Genomic DNA, 12,843 nt, shown 5'->3' with positions numbered 1-12,843 from the left:
TGGCAACTGGGAAAATTCCATGTTTGATACATTAAAACCAACATTCAAACCACCACTTAAATAGACATGCCAGCAATCAGTGTAATTCGAAATAGTGGAACAATTTTTATCATTCTAAGCCAATCAAATACCTTATAGGAAATTAACAGCATGGTAAATATAAAAAAAGGATTTATATACACATAATATATAATGTGTGTGTGTGTGTGTGTGTGAGAACTGTCAAATAGGAAAAATTACGCATGTAATTTCAAAGTGAAGGCTTAGATTAGACCCTATACTTAAAATCACTTTTTTTCCCTTCTTGGACAACCAACCAATCACAGTCTTCAAAAGATTGTGTCATACATAGCAACGGGGTCAACCCCGCCTCCTTACTAAGATGAAAGTTTTTGTCTTTTTTCCTTACTCAGAGTTGCTCTCAGATCAGTCCCGAATCGCTTTTAAGCTAAGACTCCTACGTAAAAGTTTTTAAGCTAAATTAAGAGTTTTCTGAGAGGATTCTTAGAATCTTTATGAATACGGGCCCTGATGATTTACACTGGAATAATATCTCACTATTTTTACTGTATTTTTTATCTAATAAATGCAGCCTTTGTGAGCAGAAGAGACTTATTTCAAAATTTTAAATAGTGTAACACTTTTATTGTCACATGATGACAAATTAAAATGCGAATTAAAAAGTCAAAATTTGTGATTAAACAGTCTGATCAAATGACAATGGTCAAAGTTGAGCACATTGCATTGTTGGATACAGTATCTCATGCAATGTGCGCAAAATGTAGTAGATAATCTGGATGTTGCATGCGTACATAATATACTGTGTATACACTACATACTACAGTATTTAACTGTGTCTCCTCTCGTGTGTCTCCTCCTCTCATGTGGCTCCTCCTCCTCTTATGTGGCTCCTCCTCCTCTTGTGTGGCTCCTCCTCTCGTGTGGCCCCTCTCATGTGACTCCTCCCCCTCTCGTGTGACTCCTCCCCCTCTTCTGTGACTCCTCCTCCTCTCCCCCAGGGCGGGGCTTATATTCTACCGTAAGGGTGTGCGCTCGCTGGATAAGAAGGGTAAAGAGGTCATGTACAACCTGGAGGAGAAGGTCAACTTCTCTGTGTTCCCTTCGCTTCAGGGCGGCCCACACAATCATGCCATCGCTGGCGTCGCCGTGGCTCTCAAACAGGTACCATATATTTACTCTATATTCTATATTTCACTTGCACAAGGTGCTTAAAGTGCTTGAATTTGACGTTTTGAAATGTAAGTCCTGGAAAACCCTTGAAAACGGCCATATTTATGAAGAGGTGCTTGAAAAGCGCTTTAATATTTGAAAGACAATATATGTGAAATTAGTGTTTAATTTTATCGATAAAACAATCTTTTCACACAAAATCATCCCGTCTGATATAGATATAAAGCCATTTCACATGGCAATGAGTGTGATATTGTATAATAGATACAAGTATATGATACAGCGTTCATCAGGGACGTGCACAGGGGGGTTGCTCAGGTTGCCCGGGCAACTGCCCATATGCCCTTCTCGACTCATGTTGCCCTTCCGAGAAAATAAAAAATTCGTACAATGGATGCAGAATTTCACGTAGGCCTGGATAAAAAAATCTAAAAAAAATCGCAAAGCCTCATTCACTTCCATTCGGGCACCGAAAGTGAAAGTCAGTAGGGGAAGGGCAAACTCTGTTTACGTGGCTGCAGCGCTGCACGCGACCAGTGTAGCAGTCGATCATAGAGGTACTTCTATACTCTTTGAGTCGATTCTGTTCCCTACCGGAATTCCTTACGAATAGTTGCCCAGTTACCATACGTACCATCAGAACTGAATACGAGCAGAGAATGTCTAATATGGCGAGAAGTTTCACTCTCACTACACTTCCGGCTTTTGAACTGGTTGCAGTTCCACTCTGATTCCATATGAGGGCGCTCACAGGACGAGTGCAGAATGAATGGAGGTCAATGGCGGTATACCCCTCAAAATCCACTTTTCTCAGGATATAATTTTTTGTCTAGTAATTTGAATGTTGTATTCGAAAGGAGATGCAAAGAAATTACACATTGCTGGGTGTTAGATTTTTTAGAGTCACTTATTTGCTTTAAAAAAGTCTTTCAAAATGTCAGTGACGTCAGAATGCTGACGTCATTAGCAGAATGCTAGCGTGTTATGGGCAACAACAACTCAACCTGTAAGAAATCAAAACGACATAAGTACTCGTTCATTCAACTTTCGACCTAAAACCCATGTTGAACTTGCAAAATCTACAATCACATCTGAGATTTCTCAACGGCAATCGGGTGAAAGAGACAAATTTAGCCGTCTAGCCCCATTGACTCCCATTCATTTTGCACTCATGGCAAGCGCCCCCAGTGGAACTCTGGTGGTACTACAACCAAAATTCGGTACAATAGGGCTTAATAGGGAGTGGACAGGCTCTCCGTAGACGGGCTCTGATACGAGCAAGAACAGCACAACTGAATGTACGGGAAGCCAAAAGGTTAAAAAAGGATTGTATTTTTTCCCGAAATTTAAGCGTTTTTTATTAGAAGCGAGTTTTCCCCCATCTGTCAATTCAATCCAGATTATTTCTTTTAAAAAAATTAAGAAATACAAAATAAAAAATTTTAAAAAACAATAAACAATAATATGAGGAACTCTTTTTCTCATGTGTAGGCCTATTTTGGTGACATTTAACATATTGTTAATACATATTGTATACTGCTTACAAAGTTGTATATCATAAACCTGTCATCTCTGACGTTTTGCAATCTTTATAAATAATAATAAGATCATAATATGAGGCATTGAGTTACAGGTCTGAGCAACTGCCCCTCAAAATTCCTGTGCACGTCCCTGGCGTTCATTCTTCAGGTCAATCATATGTTCATGTGAGAATAAATCAGTTTGAATAAGGAAAGCGATATTTTTGTCATCGTATCCTTTCAATGGTTAAAGTTACACAGTCATTGCATGTGCTGCACTTTATTTGTACCGTTTTGTTTTATTAGTTTATTTTTTATCTATTTACTTTTTTTAGAATTTGAAAGATAATAAAGATATTGTTTGATAAGTGAGATCTCTGATTGTAGTCTTTGAAAACCAAATAAGTAGTGCTTGAAAAGTCCTTGAATTTCACTTTACAGTGTCTGTACGAACCCTGTTTGCAGTGTATTAGTTGTTCATACGCTGATTTAAATCCTTCCGCGTCTGCTATTCCGTCTCATCTTCTTCTGAACAATGGCTGGTGCACTTGGGAACTCATTTATGGGTTTTGATAATTGATGGCTCTTCGTTCGCTCTCTCTCCAGGCCACGACGCCCATGTTTCGCGAGTACATCGCTCAGGTTCTGAAGAACTCCAAGGCCATGGCCGACGCGCTGCTGAAGAAGGGCTTCACACTCGTCTCCGGTGGGTTTTTACACTGTGAAGTCAAGCTTCTCTTTCAGGGGTCGGAAAATCACTTGTTTATCTGACTGTATGAAGACTCACCGATCAAAAGAACATGTTGAAGAAGCTCCAGTTCTTCTCTATATCAGAGTCAGTGTTCCTGAACTCCTGAAACGCCTCCATTGTAGTCTTGAGTTTCTTCCGGGAACGAACACGTCACAATATTCCTCATTATAATAATTCATACGCAGAATAAAGGGGCGGGGCCTGGTTGAGTTAGTTAGTAGTGTGTTAAACTGGTGGTTATGGTAAAAGGGGCGGGACATTTCCCAAACACACTCGAAGCGATCGACCAATCACAACACACTGATCCAGCCGACCAATCAGAGCACAGTGGTGTCAAATTTCACATCTTATTGCTATACTGTTATATGTGCTCAATAGTGGATGAAGAAGAAGAATACTAACAGATACAATAGGTGTCTTTGTACCTTTGGTTCTTGACCACTGTATATTAAAATGAGATTATCCCTTAAAACTCATCTTTTATCACCAAAATTACATATTTAAAAGTTTTTTCCCTTGAAAAGTGCCTTAAAATATCTTGAATGTAACTCGACACCCTTGCCTCATTTAGTATGCGCGGTTCTATGGATATGCAAATGAGCCCCGCCTCCACTCACTCACTCAGCTCAGAGATCCACTGGTTGACGATCACACGTTGATCTGATTGGTTACAAGGTAGTTTGTGACGTCAGAAACACCAGCGATTTCAAAGCGTGTGTTTGAGACTGTCTTTGGTTCACTGCAGTTTTAAGGAGGAAATACTCAGCAATGCTGTCGACTTATGAACTTACACATGGTTTGTCTTAAAGCATATTAATAACACCACATAGACACATAAACAGCATTAACTGATTACAGGGGGACTTTGAGTGAACGTGTGAAATCAAGCCGTGAATCAGCTGTAGTTTTTTCTGACACATATGCAAAACTAATTGAATGCCTGTATGTGTCTCTACACATCTGTTCGCTCTCTATATCACCACACATGTTGTTGTGCTTCCGTTCTGTGTCTAAAGCAGCTGCAGATCATTTTCACCAGGTTTAATACTGAGAGACGACGATCCAACGGCTGTTAAACTCATGACGTCAAAACTGACTCAGTTTGCACTAATGCACTAAACATTGAGGTTCTCAGAAGCAGAAGTCGTCATGGTTTGGTGAACTTCAACTACAAGTACAATTTCAAAAGAGAAATCCTTGATAGCATTTCTATGACTTTACAAAAGAGGAAAACATAAAGAAAGAGAGATTGATTACGTTGATCAAAAGAGAGAAATATGTCAAATTTACACTCACACTGCAGCGTTAACTAGTCTTCTGTCATTTAATGCCAAGATGATATCACACAAAGTATAGTGCTATACATGGACTTTGCTTTTTTTACAAATGAAAAACCTTGCTGGATTTATGATGTTAATAACTGCATCATCACAGTCTGTGAATAGGGTCCGTTAATGTCTCTGCTCTTATTGTTAAAGAATCATCAGTGACGTTATTCTAAAGAAATAGTCTAATAATCGAATAACTTCTGAAGCGGCTTTTCATGACGTCATCATCCTTCAAATAGCGACAATTTTACAGTTCAATCAGTTCATCAGGGAGAAAATCAGGTCTCCTGTCTAACAACTGGAAGTAAAATGAGTATTGAAAAGTAGATTTTTTTTTATGACTTAGTCTTTGCACATTGGCTTTTTAAACACTAGGTCTGTACTTACACCTACGTCACGCTTGACCTTTCAACATGATTACGTAATGTGTGTCGCATCACAGCTAGTGCAAGACCAGCATTTGTAGTTAAAAGTATAAAAATATTTATTTTGTTATAAATGTCGGCTGGTTTGTCTAGATAAGACTCTTATTCCTCGGCTGGATCGTGTCGAGACTTTGAAGCTGCACTGAAACTCACATCTGGACCTTCGACCCGTTGGACCCCATTGAAGTCACTATATGGAGGAACATCCTGGAATGTTTTCCTCAAAAACCTTCATTTCTTTTCCGACTGAAGAAAGAAAGACATGAACATCTTAGCTGGCATGTGGGAGAGTAAATTATCAGGAAATGTTCATTCTGAAGTGAAGTAATGCTTTAAGTGTCTTGTGTTTGTGTTGTGCATGTTCAGGAGGAACCGATAATCATCTGGTTCTGGTGGATCTGAGGCCTCAGGGAATGGACGGAGCACGTGCAGAACGAGTTCTGGAACTGGTGTCCATCACGGCCAACAAGAACACGTGTCCCGGAGACAAGAGCGCGCTCACGCCTGGTGGCCTTCGACTGGGTGAGAAACACAACACATGCTCAAATAAAGCTCACACTAGCTGTGTTTCCACTCAAGGCTATGCCTTTAACTCGGAATACTGCAAAAATCATGTGCGAATAAAGCAGCGTTTCCATCCCAATGTGTTCAAGAGAACAAAATCATCACTAAATATCAGTAATAAACTAAGTTTCTGCAGTCGGCTGTTTCTCCCTCCATCATAAACGAGTGTGTCTCAGAGCGTCAGACGAAACACAGTAAACGCTGTCATGTTCTCTGGTGTTCGGGAACACACTCGTGTGTGTGAGACGCTTCTGGAGGGAGTTACACCACATCATTCTGATCACACACTTCCACTCCGGCATTTCAGAAACACCAAACCAACATTAGAGATGCTGCAACGCCATTGGTCCACTGGTTACTCCAGTTATCCAATCACAGCTGACGCTGAGGACAAGTCCCACATCAAGGGATTTATTTAAAATGTTATGTGCATCTTGCTGTTTCCATATAGTGTTTTTTTTATGCGATATACCAAAATTGACATAAAAATAGGTGTATGGAAACATAGCATTTGAATGCATGAGTTTTTTATGTGCATTTTTAAGATTTTATGGTGTTTTTTTAATGCAATATCCCAAAATTCAGAATAAAAATAGGTGTATGGAAACATAGATCTTGAGTGCATGAGTTTTTTATGCGCATTAAGATTTGATGCGCATCTTGACGTTTTTATATGCAATATCCCAATATTCACATAGGATATAGTTGTATGGAATTGAGTGCTGTAATTCATCTTCTTGTATCCCAGGAACCCCTGCGCTCACGTCACGCCAGTTCAAGGAATCGGACTTTCATCAGGTTGTGGATTTCATAGATCAGGGCATCAAGATCGCTCTGGACGTGAAGACCAAGACCAGTGAGTAAACCAGTAATTCACTGGAAACCACATGAATAAACCATACAGTGTTTGAGTGTTTGCCTGACAGCATTACAGTGGGGGTTTTTCTACATTAAAAGAGAAAAATACATGCAGGAAAACAGCTTACTGTTCTGAAGTTTTCTCTTACAGTAACCCTTGTGCATCAATTAAAAAAAGTTATAATATCCGTATATCCGTGTCAAAAAACTGTCATAAAAAAGAATTGTAATAAGTGAAACCGAAAAAAAAGTTAGGTTTAAGTTTATGAAAATGATTTATGAACATTATTTTATATAAAATGTATATTTTATGAAAGATGTTGTAACTCTAAAACTGCTAGAAAATCAAAGCCATAAATCTAATTAAGTTATGTTTCCAATTTGAGGATGATATCTAAAAAAAAAGAGCTTTCAGTGAGATTTTGTTTGGACGCAGAACTCACTGGGACAAACAGTGGTTGGGTTTGTGATTTGCAGTAGAGTTTTTCTCTCTCAAATATTACAAGCACACACACACATTTTTTTATTACACACATACAAACCACACTCTGACATCCACACCAACACACCCACACAATTATCACTGCATAATTTCTCCAATTGGCTCTATAATGTTCCGAAGCAGAAAACAGGGATAAAGTGAGTATTTACCTAATAGGCCAAACCTGAAAATATGACACAATCTGAAAAAAAATAGTACAAATTACAATTTTGAAGCCTTGCCAACAGAATGAAAGCTTGTTAACAAAGATTGCATCATTTTATAGTTAAATGGCCCTGGGATTAAAAATTGCATTGGGTTGGGTTTCAATGGGGACATTTTTGTCCAGAAGGTCCTGAGAGGAACTATTCTGTGTTACTAGTGCAAAATAGATTTTTTTAAAGGAAATGAAGGTGAAATAGTAAAATTCCACTAAAAATACACACCTGTGCCAATTTTTATGCAGTTAGCATTAACACAGGCAAAATTATAACAAATTTAAATAAATATAAAAACCTGAAAAAGACAAAAATGTCCATAAGGAAAGGTTAAAACTTTTTTCTTTTCTTTTTTCTTCAGAAAAACTGGCTGATTTCAAGAGTTTCCTGCTGGAAGATGCAGAGACGGTGTCTCGTATCGCTGATCTGCGTTCATGCGTCGAGGCTTTCGCCCGTCCGTTCCCAATGCCTGGATTCCACGACCATTAAACCGGGAGATCTGGGTAAAACGGAGCGGATCGAATCCCATTAACACACGCTTACGAAGAGGCCTATTTTTCTTTATTTAGCTTTATGATCAATTACTACTATATTAATCATTCACTGAAACTAAAAGTCTTAAAGTGACCAGTAGTGCATGTAGGAAATCTCCCAATCCCGTCAAACTAACTCGAACATGGAAGAGTGAAACACTCTGGACAGTATTTGACTATAGACAGTATTTGACAATAGACAGGGATTTGTTCCTTCGGGATGATGTTTGAAATCTTTATCTTCCATATCGAGTGAGGAACAAACAATTCTATAACAGACTAATGATGCAAAATGTTTACAGACTGTGATTCTGATTTTCTGTTCTGCTAAAAAGCTTTTTTTACTCGAGTCTTAGTAGTTCTTTAGCCTTTGATAATGGAAGCTGTTTTTGTAAATGTACAGTAGTGTATGTAAAGACTGTGAACGTCTGGAGTTTGTGTGTCGTTGTCGGATCTCATCCGAGCGTTTACGCCGCAGTTGTGAACAGATGATATTGATAAATACTTTCACGTTGCACACGTCTACAATCTTCCACATTCATTCTCCAGGATTCTGCCTGACAAACATTTTTATCACAACAGGATTCTTTGTAAATGGACAGATCTTTACAAATGATTTTCTAAAACGTCTAATCCCAATAAAATCAAGCCGTAGAAAAATGCAACCCTTTTTGCTGATCCTTTTTATGTGTGCGTGCGTGTGCGTGTGTGTGTGTGTGTGTGTGCGCTGTGTGTGTGCGCTGTGTGTGTGCGCTGTGTGTGTGCGCTGTGTGTGTGCGCTGTGGGTGGAGATTATTATTGATCGACTCTGTTCTGATCACAGCAGTAGTTCTGGCCTGTCATCTTCAGTGGAATAATGTGTTTTGAGTCAGAGGATTATTCAGAAACATGCATTTAAAAATACATCTCGGAGTAAATATGACAGACTGAAAGAGCTGCTGTTTAATCAATGGATTAAAGTGAGCATTAAAACTCTGAATCTGTGGAGAGTTTGTTCACGTCAAGTCAAACCCTAAAATCACAAGAAAGAAATAAGTAATTATATTTTGAATGTTGCCTATTTTGACGTTCACTTGCAGATTTCAACACGTAAACTCTTTAAATTAATTTAGTGTGGGATTTACTTTGAAACTGTTTTCACGCAGAAATTGCAAGTACATTTCACAAAAATAATAATGGTAACACTTTACAATAAGGTGTCATTTGTTAACATGAACTAACAATGAACAATTCTTCTACAGTATTTATTCATTTTAGTTCATTTCTACATTTACTAATACATTTTTTATTCATAAGTTATATCTGTTAACATTAGTTAATGCACTGTGTAAAACCAATGAACAATTGTATTTTTATGAACTAACATTGATAAATAACATTAATTATGTTATTTTTTAACCAAATATGGCATAATTGGTATCAGTGTTCTCTGTAAGACTGAAGGAATCTATCAACCCTAGTTTCATTAAAAAAAAATAATAATCAAAAGCTATTGGTATTTTTGGAATTTAATTTAAAATTTTTGACCACATGGTGGCGGTGTCTTGAAACTTTGAGTAACTTCAGGGCATAGTGCTGATGACACATAATGTTCGTAAATTAAAATATTTTACAACTATTGTTGATGCCCAAATTTCGACTCTGTATGCTTTTTTTTTCCATTTCTCCTGACCAGTTGGTGGCGCTGTGCCGAAACACTGCAAGTATCCTCAGGTCATGATTGTGATGACATGTACCAAGTTTCATCTCAATACGTTAAATCATTGTGGAGATATAGCCTTACGTCCATTTTTACGTTCCCTTCGTCAAATTCATTCGTGCATTTTTCAAAAATGGTTACGTTTATCAAAAAGCCGACATGGTCTAAAAATGCTGTGAGCTAATTTAGCTGAAACTCAGACAAAACTGTCTAGGATGAGTTCGGAAAAATTCAAAATGGCGGAAAAATGTTCAGAGGCCGCAATCGAATCTTGAGTCACGGAATCAGAAGAAAAAAGAATGTTATTTCGATCCCTTACGGTTCAAAAATTATTAGCATAAACAATAGTGCAACTTTGAACAGTTGGTGGCGCTGGAGGGATCGAGTTCGAAACTCCAAAATTGCGGTGGTTCATGTTCAGTCTTTCCTCTATCTGTGTGCCAAACTTGATCGTTTTCCCACAAGCATTTCTACAGGCTGCCATGTTTTCTCCCAATCCGTGAACGAAGGCATCATGAGTGAATCCCGCTGTCAGCGGTTCGTGTCGGAGTGTGTGTTTGCGCTGGGATCTCGGAGATGAGCTGAGATGATCGGGAATCCTCTCTCCCTCCTCCTTCTCCTCCTTCAGGCACAGACAGGCACTAATTTGACAATAAATCAGCGAGGGACGGATAGACGACAGCGGTTGCAATTAATTGGACTCGTTTATTTGGAGTGGCACGTCTGCGTTTGAACGCGTGTCATAATTAAAGCCCTGCAGGACCGTGATGTGGCGTTACGGAGTCGATGGCTTAAGTGGCGTTTTAGAGTCCCATTTAAACTCCAAACAATGGCTAATGTGCCGTAATCATCTCATAATAAAGTGTAAGTGTCTGTTATAGAGCAATAACAGTCCCGTGGAGAGATGAGGAGGAACAAGCTTCACCCATCAGTTAAGAGCCTGACAGGCCCCAAGAAGAACACACACACACACACACACACACTGCATTACTGTACTTAGAGGAATAGTTCAGCTAGAAATGAATATTTGTTCATCGTCCCTCATTAGTTTTGAAAAGTGTCCATCGGTGCCGGTTAATGCGGGTTTAAAACATGAACGTTTGTTTCTGCCGTGTACAGAATAAAAAACTAAAAAAGGTGATTGTGACACTTTATTTCACAATTCTGGCTTTTTTATTTCACAATTCTGGCTTTTTTATTTCACAATTGCGACTTTAGAACTTTATTAGTCACCGTTCTGAGAAAAAAGTCTGATTTGTGAGAGAGTCGTTTTATTCCCCAAGCATCCTTAGGAACGACATCAGAAGGAATTTCATTCTTTCCTTCATTATTTACATGATTGTTTTGCTGTAATTTCCTCTAAAATACTACAGACTGAGTACTTACTCTACATTTTCATGGCAAAAATCATTTTCGATCATTTAGTTTGTTTTGGGATCATATGAACTAAATATCTATCAGTCATTCTGCTTCATTCACCAGTTCATTTTGTCTCTAAAGCTAACAAGTTTACCTTTAATATTAAGGTCAGCATGAAAATGAAGTCTTTTCTTCTCTATTGTGCCGGATATATCCGAGTGAAACGCTTCTGGAACAAGAACAAATGTGGGCGGGGCTTGATTGTGTCTGTGGGGAATTGATTGGATGGTTGTGGTTTGCTATTGGCTGATCTCATGTGAGTGACAGGTCGCCCCGCCCACATCATCAGAGAAGAGAAGAGATGCTGCAAGAGGAACTTATTCTGATTCAAGATTATTAACACAATAATGATGTGCACCCATAAATCATTTAGAATAAACTGTAATATTTCTTGAAAAACGTTGATTTCACAGTGACATTAAGTACAATTTAATATGGGAACTACTTTGCTTTCACTGAAGTTTGCTTTTGTCTTGATACTTTAATATTCTGCCTCAGGTCTGTGTACATTTGACAACCATGCAAACACTCAATTGTGTTTGTTTACACCTGAGCTGAACACACACACACACACACACATATGTCTGGTAAACAGATTTTCACACTGAAGTCTCAGCTGTGACCAACAGCTCGAGGAAGCTGTTCTCACTTCACTCTCTCAAACACACACTCTCACATTCACTCACAAATATACACACACAAACACTTACTCAGTGACACACACATTCACACACTCACTCTCACAGACACTCACTCACTCACAAACACACACACACACGTACGTGTGATGCAGACCACGGAGCTGGAGGCCAGAACTAACTGTGCTGCTTCTCTCACCGTGTGTTTGTCATTTCATATACTGTCTTATTAAACAGGACCCTGTAGAAACAACCATTGATAATTAAAGGAGTAGTTCAGCCAAGAATGAAACTACAAAAAACTCCCTAACAGTGTCATATACCACTAGTCCGTGGGACTTTATTCCAAAACAAAAGTTGTAAAGTCTTACTGCGGCTCTCAGATCTGATTTGTGTTGATCATGGTCTGTAAATGAGCTGCGTGAACATTCTGCTGAACGTCTGCTGAACGTCGGCTGAACGTCTGCTGAACATCTGCTGAACGTCTGCTGAACATCTGCTGAAGGTCTGCTGAAACGTCTTCCAAACGTCTGCTCAATGTCTGCTCAACGTCTTCTGAACATCTGCTGAAACGTCTTCTAAAAGTCTGTTCAATGTCTGCTCACGTCTTCTGAACGTCTGCTCAACGTCTTCTGAACGTCTGCTCAATGTCTGCTCAACGTCTTCCAAACGTCTGCTCAATGTCTGCTCAATGTCTTCTGAACGTCTGCTCAATGTCTGCTCAACGTCTTCCAAACGTCTGCTCAGTGTCTGCTCAACGTCTTCTGAACGTCTTCTGAACATCTGCTGAAACGTCTTCTAAACGTCTTCTGAATGTCTGCTCACGTCTTCTGAACGTCTGCTCAACGTCTGCTCAATGTCTGCTCAACGTCTTCCAAACGTCTGCTCAATGTCTGCTCAATGTCTTCTGAACGTCTGCTCAATGTCTGCTCAACGTCTTCCAAACGTCTGCTCAATGTCTGCTCAACGTCTTCTGAACGTCTGCTGAACATCTGCCCAAACGTCTTCTAAACGTCGGCTAAACGTCTGCTCAACGTCTGCTGAACATCTGCTCAACATCTTCAAAACGTCTGCTGAACGTCTCCTAAACGTCTGCTGAACGTCTTCTAAACGTCTGCTGGACATCTTCTAAACGTCTGCTGAACGTCTTCTAAATGTCTGCTGGACATCTTCTAAACGTCTGCTGAACGTCTTCTAAATGTCTGCTGGACATCTTCT

At 39.2% G+C, this 12,843-nt stretch overlaps 1 protein-coding gene across 1 annotated transcript in view; it reads left to right on the top strand.

Moving 5' to 3' along the window:
- The window catches only part of LOC309491515 (serine hydroxymethyltransferase, mitochondrial-like), a 32,742-nt gene extending 24,208 nt beyond the window's left edge, over positions 1 to 8,534 (top strand). Inside the window, exons 8-12 of the mRNA XM_082190563.1 lie at positions 1,020 to 1,182; positions 3,318 to 3,417; positions 5,582 to 5,737; positions 6,528 to 6,635; positions 7,698 to 8,534. Of these exons, the coding sequence (XP_082046689.1) occupies positions 1,020 to 1,182; positions 3,318 to 3,417; positions 5,582 to 5,737; positions 6,528 to 6,635; positions 7,698 to 7,825 (655 nt within the window). The 3' untranslated portion in view covers positions 7,826 to 8,534. The remainder of the gene's footprint in view (positions 1 to 1,019; positions 1,183 to 3,317; positions 3,418 to 5,581; positions 5,738 to 6,527; positions 6,636 to 7,697) is intronic.
- Positions 8,535 to 12,843: the final 4,309 nt, after the last annotated feature.

Source organism: Leuciscus leuciscus, assembly GCF_965113295.1.
Source record: "Leuciscus leuciscus genome assembly, contig: HAP1_SCAFFOLD_307, whole genome shotgun sequence".
In the NCBI taxonomy this organism is placed as follows: Eukaryota; Metazoa; Chordata; class Actinopteri; order Cypriniformes; family Leuciscidae; genus Leuciscus; species Leuciscus leuciscus.
This window is presented reverse-complemented; position numbering and strand designations above follow the sequence as displayed.